The sequence below is a fragment of the Camelina sativa genome, chromosome 19 (genome assembly GCF_030686135.1).
Source record: "Camelina sativa cultivar CO46 ecotype springtype chromosome 19, ASM3068613v1".
Classification (NCBI taxonomy): Eukaryota; Viridiplantae; Streptophyta; class Magnoliopsida; order Brassicales; family Brassicaceae; genus Camelina; species Camelina sativa.
Window position 1 is genome coordinate 1,312,603 of NC_141898.1, and position 23,882 is coordinate 1,336,484.

The 23,882-nt window shown below is 37.7% G+C and overlaps 4 protein-coding genes and 1 pseudogene across 8 annotated transcripts; 2 read left to right on the forward strand and 3 right to left on the reverse strand.

Moving 5' to 3' along the window:
* The first annotated feature begins 93 nt into the window (after positions 1–93).
* LOC104763982 (uncharacterized) lies at positions 94–3,606 on the forward strand. Its single transcript, XM_010487399.3, has 10 exons — positions 94–453; positions 629–1,016; positions 1,162–1,356; positions 1,455–1,673; positions 1,755–1,821; positions 1,910–2,122; positions 2,346–2,437; positions 2,530–2,712; positions 2,790–2,926; positions 3,104–3,606. Exons 1-10 carry the CDS (start codon positions 332–334, stop codon positions 3,309–3,311), a joined length of 1,824 nt encoding a protein of 607 aa, XP_010485701.2. The 5' UTR covers positions 94–331; the 3' UTR covers positions 3,312–3,606.
* Positions 3,584–6,442, reverse strand: LOC104767314 (pentatricopeptide repeat-containing protein At3g03580 pseudogene; annotated as a pseudogene). The gene has a single exon (XR_015590932.1). The product of XR_015590932.1 is annotated as a pentatricopeptide repeat-containing protein At3g03580 pseudogene (transcript).
* Positions 6,443–16,548: 10,106 nt separating this feature from the next.
* On the reverse strand, positions 16,549–17,924 carry LOC104763983 (upstream activation factor subunit UAF30-like). The gene is made up of 2 exons (XM_010487400.3): positions 17,451–17,924; positions 16,549–16,831 (listed from the first exon to the last, which is right to left on the reverse strand). Exons 1-2 carry the CDS (start codon positions 17,778–17,780, stop codon positions 16,706–16,708), a joined length of 456 nt encoding a protein of 151 aa, XP_010485702.1. The 5' UTR covers positions 17,781–17,924; the 3' UTR covers positions 16,549–16,705.
* Positions 17,925–18,790: 866 nt separating this feature from the next.
* On the reverse strand, positions 18,791–19,799 carry LOC104763984 (small ribosomal subunit protein uS2m). Its single transcript, XM_010487401.3, has one exon. The coding sequence runs from the start codon at positions 19,699–19,701 to the stop codon at positions 19,042–19,044; it is 660 nt and encodes a 219-aa protein (XP_010485703.1). The 5' UTR covers positions 19,702–19,799; the 3' UTR covers positions 18,791–19,041.
* Positions 19,800–19,919: 120 nt separating this feature from the next.
* LOC104763985 (uncharacterized) lies at positions 19,920–23,310 on the forward strand. Of its 4 annotated transcripts, none has more exons than XM_010487402.3 (10): positions 19,920–20,163; positions 20,660–20,866; positions 20,959–21,061; positions 21,150–21,262; positions 22,043–22,111; positions 22,216–22,331; positions 22,414–22,468; positions 22,612–22,732; positions 22,832–22,974; positions 23,062–23,310. In XM_010487402.3, exons 2-10 carry the CDS (start codon positions 20,693–20,695, stop codon positions 23,161–23,163), a joined length of 996 nt encoding a protein of 331 aa, XP_010485704.1. In that variant the 5' UTR covers positions 19,920–20,163; positions 20,660–20,692; the 3' UTR covers positions 23,164–23,310. The 4 variants fall into 4 exon arrangements, with proteins under 4 accessions (XP_010485704.1, XP_010485705.1, XP_010485706.1 ...); XM_010487403.3 differs by having other exon boundaries at positions 20,693–20,866; XM_010487404.3 differs by having other exon boundaries at positions 19,924–20,136.
* The last annotated feature ends 572 nt before the right edge of the window (positions 23,311–23,882 follow it).

Below are 23,882 nucleotides of genomic sequence, written 5' to 3' on the forward strand. Positions count from 1 at the left end.
TCTTATTGTTTCCACGATAACCTATAAACTACGAAAATTACAAAATAGTCTTATCAAATTAACTCAAAATGTGTCATAAATTACACTCACAAAGACTTCAGGTGGTTTTTTTGTTAATTTTTCAGTCAAATGTTCTCCCAGATTAAAAAACCAATATCGATTTCGTTGGTTAACCGTTCGGTACAAGGTTGATTTTTTTAGTCATCCAAAAAAGTCGATTTCGTCGATCTAGAAGACGGCGACAACGACGACGACCAACACACTCCGCCGATCAACGGTCCACTCAACGAAGAAAGAGTGACTGACTTCGTCGTGAGTGAACCTCAGAGAGATGTCGCAGCAAATCAGCAGCGGTAATAATATCCCGCTGAGTGAAGTTTACTGGTCTCTCGTTAACAAAGCCGATAAGAAATTCTCCAAGATCAGAGACTTGCCCTTCTATGAACGCTCCAGGTACCTCTCTTCCCGATTCCGTTGATCAAAACCTCTGAAATTGAGAATCTCGATTCCATTAGAACTGTTGATTTGTGAGTTGCTAGGTTTCGATTGTGGTAGGAATCAAAGTAACAGTATGGAGAATGAGAATGTGATTCTGAAATTTCGGATTGTTGTTCATTGTGTTGATTAGGTATGAGAACTATTTCTTCAAGGTATTTAAAGTATACACACAATTATGGAAGTTTCAGCAAGAGAATAGGCAGAAGCTAGTTGAAGCTGGGCTTAAGAGATGGGAGATTGGAGAGATTGCATCTCGGATTGCTCAGCTTTACTATGGACATTATATGCGTACCAGTGATGCGGGTTACTTTTCTGAGTCCTATGTGTTCTACGAAGCAATACTCACTAGGGAGTACTTCAAAGAAGGTTTGTTTCAGGATCTTAATATTGCAAACAAACAGCTACGGTTTCTTGCAAGGTTTCTTATGGTGTGTTTGGTCCTTGGTCGCCGTGAGATGGTTCATCAACTTGTTGATCAGTTTAAACGGTTGATTGATGAATGCAAGAGGACATTCCAGGTTTTGTTCTGTAAACTCTTATTCTCTCCATCTTGACTACTCTCTTTCCGAGCCTTAAGACTGTTTCTAGGTGTAATTTTTTTTAAAACAATTAGGTTGCCTTACTAGAGATCCTCTCTTTATCTATCTTTTTTCATGTTATCAGGAAACTGACTTTAAAGAATGGAAGGTGGTGGCACAGGAAATAGTTAGATTTCTGAAATCTGACACTGCATTTATGAACATCAGACCTCTAAGATATAGTCCTGTGCTGGATCCTAATTTTGATGCTGGTACACCTCGTGCAAGTAGGTCTTTAAGGTTGACGGATGCAATCTTAAGCAGTTACTACTATAACGAGGTAGTGTTTTACTTGTTCATGTTTAGTTTGAACGCCTAATGCCTATTTAATATTCTTACCCTCTAACGTTTGCAGTCTTGCTGTATGATTTCCTTTAGGTCAAGTACTCAGAGCTCACGCTCGATTCTTTTAGAATGCTTCAATGCTTAGAGTGGGAACCGAGTGGTTCACTATATCAGTCAACTGGTGCCAAAATGGGTCAGAATGCTCCCGTTGGAGTTGCTCGTATTAACTCCCAGAGCATGAATGATCCTACTTTGCCACCTAACCCTCGCAAAGCTGTCCTATATCGTCCATCCATAACACATTTCTTGGCTGTAAGTGGAATTCAAATTTTAGCTGGTCTATCTAAATGTCTGAAACATCCTCATTCTCTGAACTCTGTTTTATCTTGGTAGGTTTTGGCCACCATTTGTGAGGAGCTTCCTTCTCATGGCATTCTTTTATTATTTCTGTCTGCTTCTGGTAATGTGTGTAGTTTAAGTCTCGTATTATGCTTCTTCTCTTTGGAATATTGAGTTCCTTAGCTTTTAATAATTACATTTCTATACAGGCAAGAATGGGCAGATTTTATCATCTCCTTTGAGTGGTAGAAATGCAACCAGTGTTGAGGAAAATATCTTGAGAGACTTTGATTCTCACATAATCAAAGAAGAGCGAGACCCATCACTTCAAATTACGCCATCTGGTCAGTCTTTGAGGCAAAACAGTGAGGACGCAGTCAGTACCCCATGTGGTTTGTCTTTTGGCAGTCATGGGCTCACAGGTATCCATTCCCGAATTTTTGAAACTTTCATGTAAACATTTATCTAATACTATTAGAATAGGCGAGAGGATACACATACACCAAGTAATAATTAGCCATGTATAACTTCTAGAGGGCAGAAGGACACTACACTGAAATTTCCAGACATTCATAAAATTTAACTATGGTTTATCTAGAATTTGCTATTTTCTGAAGTCGGATTGTTGAACTGTCTTTCCCCCAGGATCAAGCTACATCTATCCCTCTGATTTAGTTCCATTCACAAGGAAACCTCTTTTCATAATCATTGACAGTGATCACAGCACAGTTTTTAAGGTTAGATACACATGTCTCCATCTCTCTTATGATAGCATTCATTTTTTTACTTATTTTCATAATCATTCATGTTTCTTCCTTAAACTGTGAAGAATATTTGTGGAGCTGAGAAAGGAGAACCAGCAGCATTGCTTCTGTCTCCATCACATGCTCCTCCGCTAATCTCTGCTGATTTCTCTCGTCAACCTAGTGGTAGCCTTTTCACCATTTTTCTCACTGCACCAGTCCAAGCTTTTTGCTTGTTAAGTGGGATTTCCGGCTCTGATATGGAAACGGTAGGTAGAGATAAAGCTTTATCCCTTGTTTGGTACTTCTTTTTCTTGTTTGCATGCTGACTACTGTCATGTGTCAGGATATTTTTGTTAAGGCGGAGAAGCTTCTGTCCTCGTCTATGAACGATTGGGCTTTGACATTGGCAACATCAGATACCCTGCACCCCGTTTGGTCCCAGATACTAAAAGATCCCTTCTTGAGACGACTACTCCTAAGGTAAATGTTTCTCTTCCTAGTTCTAATACACCTTCAAGATTTCCTAAAATTCCAGTATCAATGAAAAAACAAACTTGATTATATGGAATATTATAAGATTGGCGGTTCATTTTTGGATATAGATTGTGTAGGAACTAGGAACATGAACATTGTTGGTTTTGTCTCTCTTATCTGCAGATTCATTTTCTGCCGGGCAGTCTTGGCACTGTACACTCCAATCTCCAATAACAAACAAAACCAGCCAGAGTGCTTTCCGTCTCTCCCGGAATCGCTAGCACCAACTGCTCCTGCGGTTCAAACTGCTGTGCTTCAGATGGCTAATGTATTTGGGGCTACAAGTAAGTTTACTTTACCTCAAGATATCACGATGCTCGAAAGCCTCTAAGAAGCTACCTCTGCGACTAGAAAAGCTTCAGTCTGAAATATTCTTGTGCTGTTGTGCAAATCGGGAAACCTCGATTTGGTCAATGCATCTTCAGTGTCCTTGGAGGTTTATAACCAAACCTCTTTTGATATTTATGGTTGAAGAACATATTGATGTGCGAAATTAACAAAGTGTATGATGCAGAACATGTGATTGGCTCTGATGTATCTTCATTTCAAAAACATGTTTGGTTTTTTTGGTTTTTGTATATTGATTCAACTTTTACAGTCTAATGGAAATTTACCATCTTTTTTTATTCGATCAAGAGATATAAGAGGTTCTCCATCTGGATATGTTGATTGCACTTTCAGTATAGGATAATAAATTGCGTAGGTTTATCAGGATACATTTTAATGAAACAGCAAAGCAAATCCATGCTCTGAATTACATCAAAGAAACTATTCACCACCGATCTTTGCAGCTACAAGTGCCGTCTTTGAAGAGATGGAACCGATTAGCATCCCGCACTAATATCTCACGTCCCACGATCTTTGATATCAGCTTTGTGACTTCATGACAATCACCACAGACACGAAGGTTTTTCATCACTTGCAACGGCGTCCCTGGTTCTGTGTTCAACAGTCCAAACGCAATCGCTAGTCTCTCACTGTGCCCACAGATCAAACGTCTCTTCTCTTCTTCTTCCTGTAGATTCTGCGACACTTCCCGTGAATCGGGTACATACCCTTCTCTAGCCATTAAACTGTAAAGTATCTCTAGTGACTTATGGATGGCTTCCGACTGAGGTGCTGAAGTATCTCCAGCACGGAACACGTGAACTTTTTTACAGATTTCGATCCAGCTATATCCCGGATTCTTCTTGATGAGTTTATCATTCAAGGATTTGCGGATTAGGCTCACTTTGTCCCATTTTCTCAACGCTGCATATGCGTTTGATGCTAGAATCGAGTAACCTGGATCATCCGGATTCAGTTCAATGATCCTCCTAGACACTCTTTCTGCGGTTTCCATGTCCCCACTTGTTCGACAAGCTCTTAGCAGAGATGCCCATATGCTCGCATCAGGTTTTATGGGCATTGCTTGGATAAATTCTTCGGCTTTCGAAATCTTCTGAGACCGAGACAGCAAATCAACCACACACGCATAATGTTCCATCATAGGGTCAATTTTGTAGTGAGTTTTCATCTTCTCGAAGCCAGCCAAGCCTTCTTCTACCAAACCAGAGTGGCTGCAAGCATAGATGATGGCAATGAAGACAACACTATCGGGAACAATACCGGATTTTTCCATATCAACAAAAGCTTCAAGAGCTTTCTCACCCTCGCCATACATTCCATATGCATAGATCATCCCTGTCCATGTTACAACATCTCTTCTACTCATACGTTCAAAAACTCTGAAGGAACTCTCCAAACAGCCACATTTTGAGTACATTTCAATTAGTGCATTCCCTATTCTCAACTCAGATTCATATCCAAACCTTAACAGACAACAATGGATCTCCTTGCCTAGTCGTTTTGCAGCAAGTGAAGCACACATAGGCAATGTAACTAAGAAAGTAGCCATATCAGGCACCACTTTGCTCTTCCTCATCTGACTAGTAACCTGCAAACCGGTTGCGAAATCCCCAAAACGAACACAGGCTGAAATAACCGTGTTCCATGTCACCGTATCCCGAGTTTCCATACTATTGAATATCTTCAGTGAATCTCCTACTTCCCCGCACTTTGCATACATATCAATCAACGCATTACCAACAGAAAGATCGAAATTAATTCCGCATTTTGTCACATTCGAGTGTAGCCCTTGCCCAAATTTCAAGTCTGCTAGACGCGTGGAGACAGATATAAGCATCAAGTAAGTGATGTGATCCGCTTGCTCTTCCGTGATCATCATCATCATCAACTTAAAGAGTCTCATGGCTTCCAAAAGATCCCCGTTTTGTATATATCCACTGATTATCGAATTCCACGAAACAGTATCCTTACATTCCAAGCCTTTGAAAACATCTCTTGCAGTGGTCATGTCACCACACTTTCCATACACATCAATTAAAATGTTTTCAACAGTAGTGTCAAGCACAAAGCCAGCTCTCAACACATGGTCATGAACGTACTTTGCTAAGCGCAAGTCCCGTAAGTGTCCACAGGCACGAAGAACAGAACTAGCTGTTAAGATATCTGGATTGAACTGATCCAAATTTTCCAAAAAAATCCTCACAGATTCTTCATGCACCTCTAAGTTGAGATACCCGCAGATTATAGTATTGTAACTAACGGAATCTCGAACAACCATCTCATCAAAAACTCGTCTTGCATCTGTTGGTCTGCTAAATTTCAAGTACATTGCAAGTAGTCCGTTGTTAACCACCACAACAGAGTTAACACCTGACTTGAGAGCAAAACCATGAAGTCCCTGTCCTTGTTTGACAACCATCAAATTCCCAAAGGCAGGCAAAACACTTGAAACCGTGAAGGAATCTGGCACAATCCAAGACTTCCTCAACTCATTATAAACATCCAAGGATTCCTCGTAGTAACCATGGGAACTATACCCAGAAATCAAACTGTTCCAAGACACAAGATCTCTCACAGGCATTTCATCGAACACTTGTCGTGCTCTACCCAACAATCCCATTCTAGCAAACATATCCACAAGTGCATTGCCTACATACAAATCAGATTCGAAACCCATCTCCAGAATCTGTTCATAAACCAAATCTCCCATATTTGCATCGAACAATCCCGCGCAGGCTTTGATAACCGAAGGAAACGTGTACTTATCAGGAGAGACCTTGGATTCCCGGAGTTTCCCGTAAAACTCGAGGGATTTAGGGAACAAACCGTTCTTACAGAACGCTCTGATGATTGAATTCCAGATGTAAACATTTTTGGCCGGAGAAACTCGCCGGAAAACGGAGAGGGAAGAGGCAGGTTCACGAAATTGAGAGTACTTGTCGATAAGCTTGCCGGAAAAGAAGTCGGAGGTGTCAAGACCGAGAGAGATCACAAGGGCGTGGACTCGACGAAGCTCATTGAGGTTAGATGACGATGAAAGAGCTCTCGAGATGAAAGACGATGATGACACTCTAGTCTGCATTCCTCCATTGCAGAGTTATTATTTTTTTAGTTACCTCTTCTTTCGTTATTTTTAGTTACCGAATTTTAACCGGAGTAAACCGGGATTACAACTATTTTAGCCAATAAACTAATTGAACCGGTTTAAACTCGCACATCAATTGTACACATCAGCGTCATTTCAATTATTGGTGTTTTTGGTATTATCAAGAGTTTGATGTCTAGAGATAACATTATCATTATTTATGACTTGATTGTGTTATTAGAGAGATGCCAACTAAAATAGATGACCAGCCATAAGATTGATTTTTCCTTGGTTAAGCTTCTAACATCGTTGTGTCTCTATAATAGCGAGCCTTTATTATTTGTGCAAACAATGAGTTTGGATATTGAATTAGACGTCATGCTTGTTTAGCTAGAAGAGCATCGTTAAATTTTTCAAGATCCCGAAAGCCTAGTCCCCCCCTCTTTTTTTGAGAATTACAGTTTTTTCCAAGCTATCCAGAGAATTCCTCTCTGCTGAGCATCTTTTTTCCACCAATATTTCATAAGTATAGATTCAATATCTGTTATAACACCCTTAGAGAGTTTTAAGCAAGACATAGCATATACAGGCATAGCTAAAGCAACTGATTTGAGCATTATTTCTTTGCCTGTTGGGGATAGTTTCCTCGCACTACAACTAGATGTTCTCTGTTTCACTTTTGTTATTATATACTCAACCATTTCTTTCTTTTTCTTGCCAAACTGCTCCGGTAAACCCAAATATTTTCCTCCACCTCCATGATTTGGGATATCTAGAATCGATTTTAACCTGTTTTGCGTTGAACCATACACGCGTGTACCAAAAGTTATCATGGATTTTGCCGTGTTGATTTGTTGGCCGGAGTAGTATTCGTAAACATCAAAGACTTCTTTCAATGCTCTACAATTTTTCACATTAGCATGGCAAAAGAAAAGGCAGTCATCTGCAAATTGGAGGTGAGTTATTCTAGGTGCATTATCTCCCACTTTAACACCTTTGATATCCTTATCCGCTACTCTTGATTGTATAAGGTGACTTAGTATGTCTGAGCATAATATAAAAGGATAAGAGGAGAGGGGGTCCCCTTGTCTAATGCCTCTTTCTGGTTTGATATGACCAAAAGGTGAACCATTGATCATGACCGAGTAACTCACCGATTCTACAGTGGCCATGATCCATGTTATCCATTTCTCGCTAAAACCAAAGAGCTGAAGAGTTGATCTCAGGAAGTCCCATTCAACACGGTCATAAGCTTTGCTAACATCAGTTTTGACCGCCATATACGATTTAGACACTCTCTTTCGGGTTTTAAGAGAATGCATGACTTCGTGGGCTAACATGACATTATCTTGAATTAGTCGTCCCGAAATGAAAGCTGCTTGTGCATCAGATATTATCCCATTCAAGTGTTTTTTAAGCCGACATACTAAGCACTTTGAAATGATTTTATACATAACATTGCATAGTGCTATAGGTCGATAATCTGAAAATGTGATTGGATTGTCTATCTTTGCTATCAAACATATATTGGTATGGTTCAATTGTTGCGGCATTGATGCTGTGTCAAAGAATTGTTGTATTTCTTTTACAACATCCGTACCAACTATATCCCAGCATGTTCTATAAAAACGCGCTGTTATGCCATCGGGACCAGGAGCTCTGTCCTCACCTATTTGACACACTGCTTCATAGATTTCATGAGCATCGAAGGGTCGAGTAAGATCAGCATTCATATCCGAAGTAACTCTTGGTTGAAAATCAGAGAACACATCTTTTGTTACTTGGTGACCACTGGTGGAAAATATATTATGAAAAAAATCTTGAGCATGTGCTCCTATTGCTTTATTACCATATAATATATTTCCATCTGTATCCTGGATTGAGTTTATTTGATTTTTCGTGAATCGTATATTAGCACAGGCTTGAAAAAAACTTGTATTTCGATCTCCTTCCAACATCCATTGATTTCTGCTTTGCTGCTGCCAATGTTTCTCTTCATCCAAATATGCCTTTGTGAGCTCATCTTGTAAGGTTGGGATATGCCTTCGAATACAAGGATTTAAGCTTTCCATAGCTGTATTAAGTTGAGATTGTAAAGCCTTTATTCGAGATTGGGAATTCAGTTGATTTTCATGTTTTAGTATTGCCATTGCTTTCCTGCAAGAGGCAATTCGACTCGAAATTGGGATATTCTCTTCTCGAGTGTGTATGTCCCAGCCTTGTTTAACCGCTTCTTTAAATCCATCAATGTCGCATAAACGTTTATCAAAGAAGAAGGCTCGTCTTCTATATGAGGATCCGATATTAAAATTTGTTAGTAGTGGTTTATGATCGGATCCTGTAAAGTCCAAGAATTCCACTTCAGCATAAGGAAAAGCAGCTCCCCATGGACCGTTTTGAAAAGCTCTATCTAAACAACATTTAACGGTATGGGAATGTCTTTCTCCTACCGAAGAGAACCTATCACCTCTGTGTCGAATATCTTCGAAATCACAACTTGTCACCATGTGATTGAAGTCACGGAAAGTCCAATCAGGCCTGATTGGACAACCAAGTTTTTCTGAGTTGTTAAGAATTTCATTAAAATCTCCTATGAGTAGCCAAGGATCATGGCGATGGTAGGATATATTTTCCAGTCTCTCCCAAAGAAGATATCTTTCATTTTGAACTGGGTGACCATACACACAAGACAAATAAAAGCTTATATTATTAATGTTTATAGAGACATCAATGAGGCGCTCATCCATTGAAATTGGACTGAGTGCTACATTCTGTTTCCACATCAAAGCTAAGCCTCCACTCCTTCCATGAGGGGGCTGGATAAGTATATTAGCAAATCCTAGAGCATTCTTAAGTTTATATAATACATCACACTGATTAAGAGTTTCAATAAGAAAGAGAATATCACACTTAGTAATACGACATAGGCTAGTGAGTCGTGATTGTGTTAAAGGTGGACCTATGCCTTGGCAATTCCAGGAGAGGACTCTCATATTGCATCTGGGGGTACCGGGCCCCCCGCGCCTCCGTCGAATCGTTGGTTGACTGAGAAAGATCCAAAAGAATCTGTAGTCTTACTCTTCTTCTTGAATTGGCTCAGGACCGCCAATTCATTTGCTGCCTCTGCTTTGTTGAAAGCGTCCTCAAAAGATAGTCTTTTGCGCTTCATGAAGACAAACTCAGAGAGGGCGTTGTCAGAAGATGCCTCAAAAAGACTCTCGTAACAATTAGAAGCACGAACGTTGGTCTTCTGTTTAGCCTGAAAGTAGCGTATCTTTTCTGCATTTAGATCCGCATCAGGAAACACAAACGGCACCCTTGATGTACCTCTGAAGCCCTTATCTGTTTGAGTCGTGTTACCAGTTGGTGGTGGCATCTGGATCCCCGGTATAAGAGTAGCAAGGTCGATAGACGGCATGTTATTGTCTCCAGTCGAATGATTGTCATCATCACTACTATCACCCGAGTCTCCTTGAAGATCATCATCAAAGTTCAGAGTACACTCCTTGATGTCATGTTTTAGAGAACCACATTTGCTACAAAAGTTCCTCAATCTCTCATTACGAAACTTAACGATAGTGTTCTCACCAACAATGAATTGAAGTTTTTTTTGAAAACGGAGAGGATCCTCTATATTCCAGGCAATACTAACTCTAACCGCTCCTACTTGGTTAGTGTTTTCATCATAGTCAACCTCAGTAACAAATCTTAAACGATTCCCAACCCATCTAACCATAGCATTTGTTAAATAGAGTGTCGGAATACCTTGGATTTGGACCCATAAAGGGATTATCTTCATTTCTCCATCGGTTATATTTGGATACCAACGACGAGTCGTAAGCATCCAGTCATTTGAATGACCAAGGTCCACGGTTAAGCACCAGATTGAGATATTCTTCTGTTTGGAAATGGAATTGAACACGACCATCATCAATTAACCGCCCAACACAACCATCAACAAATCCCCAGACTCGAGGCAATTGGCGTATGAGTGCACGAAGATTCTGCTTCCGGGGATTCACAAGGGTCACCACCAAAGAGAAGCGATTAATGTTCGCAGCCCGTTTACAGAATTCCGGTGGGAGAGGTATTGGAAGATCATCTATACCCAGATCGAGATCTTGAACAGATTTTCGGAGATAATCACTCATTGTGAGGGTTAGGGGAAGATGGATAAGACCAGAGGGGAAAGGATTGGGAAATTGTGTAGAAAAGGATTGTTTAAATAGACATCGCCATGGCGGTTTCTTGTAGCGATTGAAACCCGAATTTTCAGGGAAGACATAACTATCGTTACATAACGATAGAGTACAACCGCCAACTGAAACGCGCAAAAAGAAAGCAACATTTTTGTTGGTCGGAAAGACACTCCTAGTCGGAGAAGAAGACCGGTGAAGCCGGAAAGGTGAATCGCGAAAAAAATTGCCTCTGCAGAGAGACGCCATTTAATCTTTATTATTTGTAGTTATCATTTTCTCCATTTATGAATTCTATTTCTATTGTAATATGTTTTATGTTTTGTATGTTTGAAAATTAATTAAAATGCAATATTTTCTAATTTTATAAAATCTTAAATGTTTACACATTTATACCACTTCTATTCTATTTAAAAATTTTAAATTTTAAAAAACAATATTTTCAAAAATAAGAGACTCAAAATAAGAACCTACTAAAGAAAAAATTTTATCTAAAAAATTATGTGTTTTTATATTAAAAAAAACACACAATTAATTCATATAAAATTTAACAACCCCTACTTAGAGACTACCAATAAACTTGGTCTAAGGCACTAAGTTATTATTATGATAGTGAATAAATTGATATAGGAAAACGTTTAGATCTTATTTGAATATTTCGTAAAAATACAGGGTTCTCTTTGCAAATTTTTCCTAAATTTTAAGATTTTGATTTCTCTGCAATTTTGAAGAAAAAAATAAAAACTCGATCCCGGGAGCAATTTTGAGACAAACAAAAATGGTGTTGAATAGTCGATTGGTGGAGACGACGGTGAATCTATCGGCGGATCTCTGGGCAATATGTTGCCTGTAACCCGGAGAGACTTCCTCGCGCCACCGTGCTCAATTTTATCTTCTGCGTACCTATCCTCCAACTCTGCTTCCTCGCTTCCTCTCTCGGATCGTACCTCTGCTTCGTTCCCGGCGCCGGAGTCGATCGCCGAACTCATTCCGATTAATTTCCCGGCGTAGTTTCCACGTATATTCTCTTAAATTTCGACTTTTATTTTGTAATTTTTTGTTTTTGTTTTTGATTGTTTATGTAAACCGAAAAGAACATCAAAATTTAACAACCAGAATAAACCGGTAAAATTTTAAAAAGACACAAAACCAAATCGGGTAGTGATGAATCATTGTGTTGTCTGTCGCCAACGGAGAGAAAGAAGAAAGAATAGAGAGGGGTCAACGACAAGAATAAAAGGAAGTCAACAAAGTGTTGTGTTTTGTCTAATGGGCCACTAAGTTTGTTCAAGGCCCAATTAAATAGTTATGTTGTGTTTGTAGTTAAAGGAGAAATATGAGATAGTTTATAGAATTGTCGTAAAAATTTAATTTTTAATTAGAAAAAGAAGCTTTAACGATAGTTAATTAATGGAAGTGTATTTGAAGAAATAAATTTTTATGAAATAATTAATTTGTTTTATATAGAATGAGTATTTTACAATATTTTATTTTTTAAGATTAATAATTGACTGATAAGATATTTATATATAATTTTACAAAATAATATAGATGCATTTACAAAAGTACCTTTTATTCTATACTATTTTGCAAAAATACGCTCACTAATTTTATTTTACCAAACAAAAATAAGCTCATGTTAGTTGTCTATTTTCAAATGACTAAATTTTAATCCCTAATCTTTCAATACTAAACCTACCTCTTCAAAACTATATACTAAATGTAAAACAAAGAATCTAAACCTAAAAAAAAAACAAAAATCCTAAAAAATTAATTTAACATATTTTGAAATAGTGTTAAAAAGTACAAAAATGAGAATTGTCTTAAAGGGAGTTCAAGATTTCAAAAGGCTTATGCCACATGATTCATATACGATTTGAGGCCATTTTCTCCTGAGCAATGATCACCTTTTCAACGCCATGAACAACGAAGTAACCACCTTCGTCATATGTGCATTCTCCAGCCTTTATCAAATTTTCACCAGATTTGCCATTCAATGCGCATTTTTCGAGTGGATCATAATGGGAACCTAAGAAACAAAGGCGGTGTTAGTTTGATTATCAGACGTCTCAATAAGAAGTGTGCAAACTGTTGAACAAAAAGATAGAAACTAACATGAGTGTGAATCTGCAAAGCTGGGGTATCACGAATAATAAATTGCAAAGACTTTGTAATAAACGTATTAAATGGGTCCAGGTGATGGCGAACATGGCTGTTGTTCTTAAAGTAAGTAGAGATAACAGAGAACGCATCATCTTCGCCAAAATCGTTGTCTGATATTACTAATGCATAGCAAAATGGAAGCAGAGATCAAACCAAAGAAACAAAATTTGAAAGTCTATCCACTTGTAGTTTTTGCACTTTCTTAGGCAACAACGGTGCTGTTCATTTGGTCGCTGCAAGCAGCTGTGACTGCGATAGACGCGAGTTAAGCTGTTCGTTTGATCGCTGTCGATAGTTGTGGTATGACGCAGCGGCAGACGCAGCATTCTGCGGTTAAATTTTTTGGACGCATATTGAATTCAACATCAACGACTTAAAAATTGCGATATATGAGATAAATGATAAATATACCTTTGTTTTCTTCAAAAATTTACAAAACAACTAACGCTAAATTAAGTAGTTTCCTTTCTCCAATTATTATATATCATTATGTCCCAAACGATATTAATTTATAAAAAGGAATGTTTTGTTGATACGAAAAAATATCCTTATTTATTATACACGTTCCAAAGCATGAGTTTTTCTTCTTTTTATGGTTAAAAATATTTATTCTTTCTTTAACGACTGGGATATATACGCTAGGAAAATTGTAAGAATTTCATTCAAAATCATGGTAATAACTTGCTGGTTAAATGTTAAAAATATATATAACTTGAATTGTTGAATTACTCTTTTGCAGTGACTCTGTTTTTTTTTTTTTTTTCCAAAGTTTGCAAATCCTTCGAGCCTACTTAAACTTGGCTCGAGCAGCCCCATGCGTAATTAGATTTGAGTTTAACAACCCATCCCAAGAGTTTAGATCTTAAGCAAAAAAATTCCTTCGTTAGTCAAACAATGTCTAGCTAGGAACAAGGAACGAAAAGAGTTAAAAAGTTATTGACAACATCCACAACATCGAAAGAGGTTGCTCAAAACCAAATTCGTCAGGAGTGTCCAAACTAAGCTAGTCATTTGTCAAGCAGTCTAGTCTTCACAAAGTGCGGGGGATGAGAACGTGATGAGCAAGCTTTATCAATGACACAAGTGCTAATTCAAGTTAAGCAAAAGGGAACCAGAGTTAGTATATATAATAAGTTAATCTCTGGTTGAGTTGTCTTTGTTGGACGCCAAAGGAGCTGCACATGTCATGACTCATGAGAAGGACAGTTTGTCCATTTGATGTTCAAGAATGGTTTCGGCAAAACCAAAACCCCCTTGGAGGAGCCAATTCAACCTTTAATTTGCAACAGCTCAAGTCCAAGGGTTTTAACGCCTCTATAAAGTGGTGTTATAGGTGACGGTGAGTGAGAGACAAGGTGAAGAAGGGTGTGTACTAATTAAATCAGGGCATACTTTGGTTTCCCGGTAAAATCAGGCCATTCCGAGAAAGAAAGAGCGATAAGGATGGTGGATGGAGTTAAGTTCCAGAGGTATACAATTTAACTCGATAAGTTTTGCCAATTTGCCTAGTTCTAGTAACACGATGAAGTTTGTGGTTTTGATATCATCATCAAACTTTTGTTCTTTCTACTCTCGGTCTTTTTAAGTTTGCCTATTTGCCATGTTAGAATTTCCTCGGTACACACGTGGAAAGCGGTATACACACGTGGGTTTAAAAAGGTAAATCTAATATGATACTATTCGAGAGACAAACTAACTAACAAAAAGTTTGGCCGTGATTAGGGTTTCTGTACTTGGCCAGTTGGCCGTGACGTCGAAGGAACACACAAAAGTTTGGCCTTCCTCTACAATTTACCGTGATCGTCTTTGTGAACTCAACTTCAATTTGATTATAGGGTTTTCTTTCCAACTAGAGAGGTGTTTCCTTTGTGTGATCTCTATCTTTTTCTTCAACCAACTTATCTCTTCGTTGAATTGTTACTAAATAATTCTTTTGTTTTCTCTTTGGTGATGTTTCAGTGTACAATGAGAAATATAAGCGAGCTGCATGACGATTTATTGTTGAAGATTTTGTCATTCCTCCCGACAAAAGATGTTGTGGCGACGAGTGTTTTGTCAAATGGCTGTATCTTTGGGAACATCGGAAACTACAATTCATGATGTCGATATTGTAGTGATTTTTCCTAGATGCTCTCCATACTGGATAGTTATTACATTTGTACTCTCATTACCACGTGACCCCTCTCGGAAATATTACACTGAAGGAGATGAAGATCCTTCCTCTCAGCGGAGATTGGCTAGTTTGCTGACGAGACTCAAAGCTGATTTGTGTATTGATTGCAATCGAAGAATTCTTGAAGGGAAAAAATTGACTACTATTTTCATCTTAGAATTTTGAACCCCAAACCGCTACCATGCTTTTTATATGGACCAAGTTGGAAGAGAAACAGCAGATGGAGATTGAGTCAGTTAACTTGCGCGATACTACCTTGTGTTATCTAACTCTTAAGTTTTTTTCTCCTCATCTTTTTAGTTTGCCAATTTGCTTTCTTAGAACCTCTTTCCTTGTGATGGACAAGGTAAAGGACAACGTCATTCAACAACAAGTCCCCCTTTATGTGGTTTTGCTTCTGTTGATAATCAGTTTGGCTTTTCAGCTTACAAAACCATATATATAACAAGGAACTAGCTAGATAAAATTACCGAAAGACAATTCTTGAAAGCAATCAAGAAATAGTGAATCAACCTAACTTGCAATATTGATTTGAATACTGAACATATGTAATTTGATTTTAAAATATATAAAAAGGTTGCATTTGAGCACTTTCAATTGTATTCTCATTTTTAAACACTTTCAAATATGTTAAAAATTTAATAGGAAAATTAAATAGGTTTGAAATCCAATGTAGAAATTTATTAAATAGTATTTGTAAAAAATTTAAGCAATAACACTAGATGACAGGAAATTTAGATGAATGGTTTAATAACATATGATTTTTGTTAGATTTTTAAATAAATTGAAAATCCACTAGTTAATAAACTTCCAAAACTTTGTTGGGGAAATATATATGTTTTTTCTTTCAAACTAGATTTGGTTTTTAATTGAAATAATTATATGCTAATTTGATATAGAAAAGAGAATATAAAAATTTGACAATCGATAAAGTCTTCGAAATTAATTAGTAGCGAAACAGAGGAGCTTACTTGGCGCTTACTTATAAGGGAAAAGGAACAGAAAAGATTTTGGCTTTTCTTCTTCTTCTGTAATGGAAAATATCACCAACACCAAACATGAAGGAATACAAAATATGATTGATTTGCCTGAAGATTTACTGGTGAAGATATTGTCACTCCTTCCGGTTAAAGAGGTTGGGGCTACAAGTGTTTTGTCAAAACAATGGCGTTGTGTTTGGAAACTGTGTTTGAAGCTTCACCTCTGATTGATTTTGTTATCAGGAGGAGAAGAAGATACAATGAATCATCTGATTTCAATTTACAATCAAAGATGCATGACATATGTACATAATAATACCCTATAATCTATGAAAATGGTTTTGTGTATATCTGCAAAAGTTATTCTGTTCTTGTCTCTTTTGTGGATTCAAAACTTTCTTCTTTCTTTAACGACTGGTGTATATATGCTAGTAAAATTGTAAATTTATTCATTCAAAACCATGGTAAATAACTTGCTGGATAAGTAATAAAATAAGCTTGTGATTTGAATGGTTTAATTACTCTTTTGCAGTGACTCTGTTTTTTTTCCAAAGTTTGCAAATGTTTCGAGCAGCCCCATGCGTATTAGATTTAAGTGTAACCCATCCAAGACTTCAGAGACCTTGTGCCAAAACATTTCTTCATTAGTCAAACCATGTTTGGGAACAGGGAACGAAAAAGAGTTAAAAAAGTTATTGACAACATTCACACCAAAAGATCACTCGAAAGAGGTTACTTAAAACCCAAATCAGGAGTGTCCAAACGAAGCTAGGTATTTTGTCAAGCAGTCTTCACAAAGTGAGGGGACAAGAGTTTTGAAATCTCCAGAAACCCAACTTTGTCTTTCCCTTCAAAGATTAGCTTCAATGTCTCATCGCAGAATATCTCCCTCTTGTCAGCTGGGTTCTGCAACCAAAAACCCAACACCAAAATGTTAAGAAAGTACATTAAAGTAGTATTCCCTAACTTGATACTAGAAGAACGTCTCAATCTAATTGCACTTTTATCCTGATAGAGATTGGTATAATTGGTTGCTTTCTAGGTTCTTAATGCCAAAAGAGAACGTTGTTTTGGAAACCAAATCATGTCACAGACAGGATAAAACATAGAATAGGCAAAACCAGAGGCTAAAGTAAAACAGGCACATGAGGGGAAAAATCATGGAGATCAAATTAGATAGAATGTGAAGATTCTAAACAAAGCAACTTCTACAACATTAGTAAACCATAGACTCCAAAAGCAATCTACATTAACCAGAACAACAAGTCGCATTCTCAGAGACAAAAGCATAAACCTTTTGGATTAGACAATTGAAGGAGATGAAAAAGATCACAAATCTGAAATCTGAAAACAAAAGTGAAAATTTTTTGGGTGGTCACCACATCCAGCTTCTCAACTAAGTTCATCAAGTAGTTCATCAAGTACCACAAAAAGCTATCTTTTTCCGGCAGTTCTCGTCTACATACAAGACCTATATTCTACGAATATGTAACAAAAGCAAAGAGAGGGAGAAAAGAAGAGGAACCTGAAGATCGTGGGACTTGATGTAGGTCCAAATCCCTTTGATGGCGTCGGTACGCGTAGTTTCACCGGTACCAAGGAACTGAGCGAGAACTGGAGACACAGGAGTCACCTTAAAGATTCCAGTAGACCTCGGTGTCTTCTTCGCTGGAGAGTCTGATTTCGCCTTAGGTTTAGGCTTAGGCTTGGTCTTCGTTTTCGCCGCCGGTTTCTTGGTATATCCAGCTGTGCTTACTACACCTCTCGAAGAAGAAAGCACATAAGAGGTCGAGCTAGACACAGGAGCTAGAAGCGATTTGCATCTCCTGAAAACCATAGCTGCAACGGAAGACATCTTCTTCCCCAATTCTAGTTTCTTTTTTTCTCCTTCTCCTTCGTAAGTAAGAGTGTGTGTGAATTTTAGAGAATTTAGGAATGTTTTTGGGAGAAAAAAGGTTTGACCTTTGACTCTGCCACGCGGGCGACGTTTGAGATATCTTGTGACACCAAAAAGTTTTGAACTTGCAACTTTTCAAGATTTTAAGACCTCTATCAAAACAGAGGAAAAGGAAAGTTGAAAACTTTCTCTTGAGTTCTCTCGTCCACAGTGATGAAATCTTCTTCATCAGCTCTCTGGGAAACTGACGTTTTCTTGCGTTTCAGAGATCTGAAGAACGTTCACGAACCATCTTCTGTCTGGTCTTACACTAGCCCTAAGAGTTTTAGACTCGTTAACCATAGAGACTGAGAAAGTATGGGAGGGTACAGTTAGCTAGGCTTGAAAGTTTGCCTAATAAAGATGTCATGGAAGTGCTGAGAGTTAGCTATTCGGATTGGATGAGCAACGGATTCTGTTTTTTTTTTTTTTTTTTTATATATTCCGAGTCTGTTCCCAATTAATGGTAAAACAGATCATCTCCCAGACACAGGGTACTAAAACATAGGAGCTATAGCAAAGATGGGCAAAATCAAAGAGTAAAACAGACCAAACATTGACAGAGGGGTTGATGGAGAACAGATTAGATACAATGTGAAGACTCTAAGCAAAGCAACTTCTACGACATTAGTAACATGGGAGTCCAGAAGTTAAACTATTTTAACCAGAACTACAAGCCACAAGCAAAGATAAAGACTACATCTTTTGGATTAGACAATTGAAGGAGATGAAAAGGATAATACAAAATCGAGAGATATAAACCTCTAAGCTTAACAACAAACTACAGAAGCGAGAGATATGACCAGCCTCACCAGAGATCTCCCAAAAAACCAAGAACATGACAGAAACTCGAATAAATTCAGTAAAGACCATAGAATTGTCACATTCAAGTTTACTAGACAGCTCAAACTTAACCTGTAGATGGGTCATTCGAAAACCTTGAGAAGTAACAATTACGATATGTCTATGCATTTCCAACAATGAGTTTACCGAAATGTAAAAACCTACAAACCCAACAATCTTACACAGGTGAGTTATCCATCAGAGAAAGCAAATCATCCATGTGTAAAAACACCCAGAGTTTCAGAGTTGAAGAAACCACAATTCTGAAGAACAATTATTCCAGACTCTGAAAAAACAACTACAAAGTTTCATACTTTTTGGTAGCAAATATCCAAATTCAAGCAGCTAACTCCTTCATCAAATCTTCATTGCTCCCATCTTTAATCCCCAACTTCCTCTGTTCCGCCACAAAGCACTTAGTAATCACATTACAGAACAAATACACAAACTTAACTGAGTCACGAGCCGGCACAGGATACGTAATCTTCTCAAAGAACTCCAACGGCACATTCGGATCAACAATCGCAACAACAGGAATCTGAAGCTTCGACGCCTCAAGTATCACAGAGCTCTTCCTCTCAGTATCAAACACAACAACACAATCAGGCATAGTAGTAGGACCAAAGCAAAGCTTTTTATGCCTAGATCGAAACTTCTTAGGACTGTAACTGTTAGTCAAGAACCCACCCATCTTCCACAGATTCATCGCACGGTTATGATTATACGAATCGCCTTGGATCTTACGAGAAGTGAGCTCTATGATCTCGTCGAAGAGAGGGTTCGTGTTGACGAAGAAGATGTTACCTCTCATGTGAGCGAGGTTAGCTACGAAATGAGCGGCGCTACGGAGGCAAATCAGAGTCTTGTCTGAGTCGATTATGGTCATCCCGTTACGCGTCCCGTAAGCGTATTGCTTGAAATGATGCTCGGCGGCTCGACGGCCGAGATGTGATCCTGTGTTCAGAAGCTTCTGGATTACTGCTGCGTGAATCGTCATTGTTTCGTCGCCGGAACCGGAGTGAGGGTTTAGGGTTTTTTAGATGAATTCGCAAATTGGATTAGATCTGTTGGAGAAAAGCTGAGAGATGGATGAATATCTGGATCACTTCGGTTCGGGTCAAACCGGTATAAGTAATCGGCCAATTTAATTTAAAAATGTCTAAACCAGAAACGTAAACCGGGTCGTATAAATTTAACCATTGCGTACACGTCGTTGACCAACAAAAGAGAAATATAAAAATTAGTTAAAGCTTTTTAGATTAAAGTAACGTTGTAAGAAGAGAGAAGAGAGGGATGGATTAATTAATCGAGAGATTTGGCGGCGACAGTTTCCTTTGGGTTTCAGATTTCGTGAGCTTATTCTTAGCTTTCTCTCGAAGGCAAAGCTCTCATATTTTCTTTTTTTTTGTTCACTCTCAGATCACGTTCCCTTGTAAGAGAATCGATCAAACCCAATTCGGTAAATTTGTGTTTTGTTTATAATCTTATCTTAATTTTTTGGAATTTGTAATGTTTCCTTGTGATTTGGTGTTGAGAGACGAATCTGAGAAATTTGGGGACTTTAGATGCGATCCTGTTTTGTGTTTGATGAGTCTATTCGTTTATCTCCAAATTAGGGTTTGTTGTGGTGGAGCTCTGTTTGATGTTCTCAATTATTATTTTTTCACAAACGATTCAATGGTTGGTGTGATTTTAACGCAGATGCATCGGTTTTGTAATTTGTTAGGTTGACAAAAATTCTATCTTTGTTTTGATTTCCGATGAAGCTTGTGTTAGGGTTGGTTTTGTCTAATTGATTTCTCTTTGCATGGATCTGTTCTGTGATCTTGTGTAGAATTTAGGGTCAAATGAAAAAGCTTTTGATTTTGATCTTTCTGCTGCATTATACAGTCTCAAATTTTCATTTTTTGTTTGTTTGTTTGATTGGTTATATCTCTGGTGTTATTATTATGCAGGGGCTTATTCGCTTGTATTTGTTGTTTTACAAGATGGCATCTGCGACTCTGAGAAGGCGGCTTCATCACGGGGATGTAGATGGGAGGAAGTATGAGCGTTATGATGCAAGTGACTCCGACACTTTAAGTGAACCTTTGTTAGGAAGTAGCGAACCTTTGTTAGGAAATAGTAGTACTGATAATCATAGTAGAGATGGGTACAATGAGGTTAGTGCTTCAGTGTGTGTTTGTTTTTGAATAGAGATGAGAAGAAGAACCCTTTTTTATGTTTTATTTATTATCTGTTGTGTGTCTCTTAGGAACGTACTCTGGAGGATATTTGGGAAGAAGAACGGAAGAGACAGCAAGTTCACTGGACGTTGATCTTTTCTCAGTTGATTGCACAATGGGCTCAGTGGATAGGTATGGCTATTATTTTCTTGTTATTATCACTCCTTGATTGTTTTAAAAGGGGAATTATCCCATTATAACTTGTTTCTTGGTTTTGCAGCCAAAGTTGTCTTTGGATCTGGCTCACTTTTTGGGAGGTTTCTTTTTCTGCCTTCATTTGGTCAAACAGGTGCTGGTGGGAGGCTTTTGCCACCGCCTCTTAGTATGTTACAGGTAATTCACAGGATCTACCTTATCTTTTGAACATTAGTTACCAAAGGATATGTTTAAGAGGAGTATAATGTATCAGCCTATACCATATCTCGTTGAAGCTCACATTTTCACATTAGGTTCTTGGTCTTAGCATTGTTGAGGTAGCTTTAGGAGTTTTATAAGACTGCTTGTGTCACTGGATTTGTACTGTCTCGTTTCTAGAAGCAACATACTTTATTGGCTTGTATTTGGAAGAATAATGGTTACTCTGGAAGGCAAATAGATATAAGAATAATAACTAGAAAAGTTATCAGATTGTGTTTCTGCTCGGTGCCTCTAAGTCTCTTACTTTTGTAATGTGGTTTATTAGGAAGCCTACTTAGTAAAGTGATGACTTTCTCGTATGGTCTCTCTCCGTTGCTCAGTTACTTGGTTTTATTGTTGGGGTACCTTTAGGAGTTTGTGTAAGACTGCTTGTGTCACTGTCTCGTTTGCAAGACTACAAAATACTTTATTGGCTTGTATTTGGAAGAATAATGGTAACTCTGGAAGACAAATAGATAAAATAATTTAGATAAGTTATCAGAGTGTGTTTCTGCTTGGTGCCTCTAAGTCTCTTACTTTTGTATGTGGTTTATTAGGAAGCCTACGTTACGTAGTACAGTGATTACTTTCTCTTATGGTCTCTCTGTTTCTCAACTGCTTGGTTTTGTTGTTCCTTAAAATTTTGTTTCCAATTATCCATGGTCCATTGTCACTATCAATTTGATCTCTGTACTGTATTTTATTACCTCTTATTAGGAAGAAAGGCTGAGAAACATAAAGCGAAGAATAGAAATCCCATTTGATGGATCTCGAATGGAGCATCAAGTAAGTGTTCTCATGGACTCTCTCTCTCTCTGTCTGCTTGATTTCTATGTTAATTCCGTATATGCAATGTTTTGTCGAAATTGAAGTAATGTCATGATTCACAGGATGCTCTTAGACAACTGTGGAGGCTAGCTTATCCACAGAGGGAACTACCACCTCTTAAATCTGAACTCTGGAAGGAAATGGGTTGGCAAGGAACAGACCCTTCAACAGATTTTCGGTACACAATATTAGCTTTGCTCATGCAAATCTTCCTAATCTCTCTCTAGTCAATTTACTGATAATTGGTCTTCTTTTTGTAGAGGTGGAGGATATATATCTCTGGAGAATCTAATCTTCTTTGCAAAGACCTATCCGGTTTGTGATGCCATCTATAGTTCACATCTACATATCTTTGAATTTTATATATGCCCATTAATAAAATTGAATTTATGCATAGGGGGATTATCTCTTCTGACTCGCTCTGACCCTAACAAGATTCAGTGATTTCGTTATGACAGGAATCTTTCCAGAGATTGTTACACAAGCAAGATGGAACGAGAGCCGAATGGGAATATCCTTTTGCGGTGGCTGGCATCAATATCTCATTCATGTTGGCACAAATGTTAGATCTTCAATCAGGTAAAGAAAAAAAGGTTCAAGAAACCAGCTAAAAAAACTGATCAAAGCTTTTCATATTTCCTATTTTCCAAATGTGTTCGTGTGTTTGTTTTTTGACAGGTAAACCATCAACAGTAGCCGGGATAAGGTTCATGGCATTTCTGGAAGAAGACGAAATGGCATTCGACAATCTTTACTGTATAGCTTTCCAAATGATGGATGCACAATGGCTTGCCAAACGAGCTTCTTACATGGAATTTAATGTGAAATGTCTTTGAGAACCAAGCTTTTTGGTTATGAATTTTTCGTGTCGGTTATGTGTTAACCGGAAATTAATGTGTTGGGCGCAGGACGTCCTGAAATCGACGAGGGCACAATTGGAACGTGAGCTGGCACTGGATGATGTTTCAAGCATCAGAGACTTGCCTGCTTTCAATCTTTTGTACAAATAAATACATTACTAATTAACTTTTTTACTTTCAAATTTTCCTATAATTTGTCTATCTGTATGACTTGTATTTAGATAATAATTTGAGAAAAATTCAGTGTAATAATATATTCATCATTATTATTGCTGAAATTGCTCGGCAAATACAGAATCATAATCTTTTCTTTTCTTTTTTTACTCGAGAGAAGAAAATAATGTCAGCACATTAGGAGTTACAAACTAGAAATTGCATTCGATTATTTTCTTTTCACTTTCGTTTTAATCCTTTCTGTATTTACTTTTCTAATCTCTACTACTCTATTTGATTTTTGAATTTTGAAGTTTCGTATACAGATAACCAAAATCAAAATACAATAGATGTAACTAAAAAAAGGATTTCCACGCGCTAAACTAATTATTACGCGATGAATTAAGAGAGGTGGCAATCACGCGCATAAAATTCGAGTCTATGTGGTCACCGCCGGTAACATCAGTGGGAACGTTGTAGAAAATAGTAAATTTGAACGTTACCAAATAGTAACTTTTTTTATTAATCTTTTCTTTTTATTCAGCATAACGGTAACATCAGTGGGAACGTGTTGTAGAAAATAGTAAGTAATTTCGAACGTTACCGAACAGTAACATTTTTATTAATCTTTTCTTTTTATGCAGCCTAACGGTAACATCAGTGGGAACGTTGTAGAGAATAGTAAATTCGAACGTTACCGAACAGTAACATTTTTT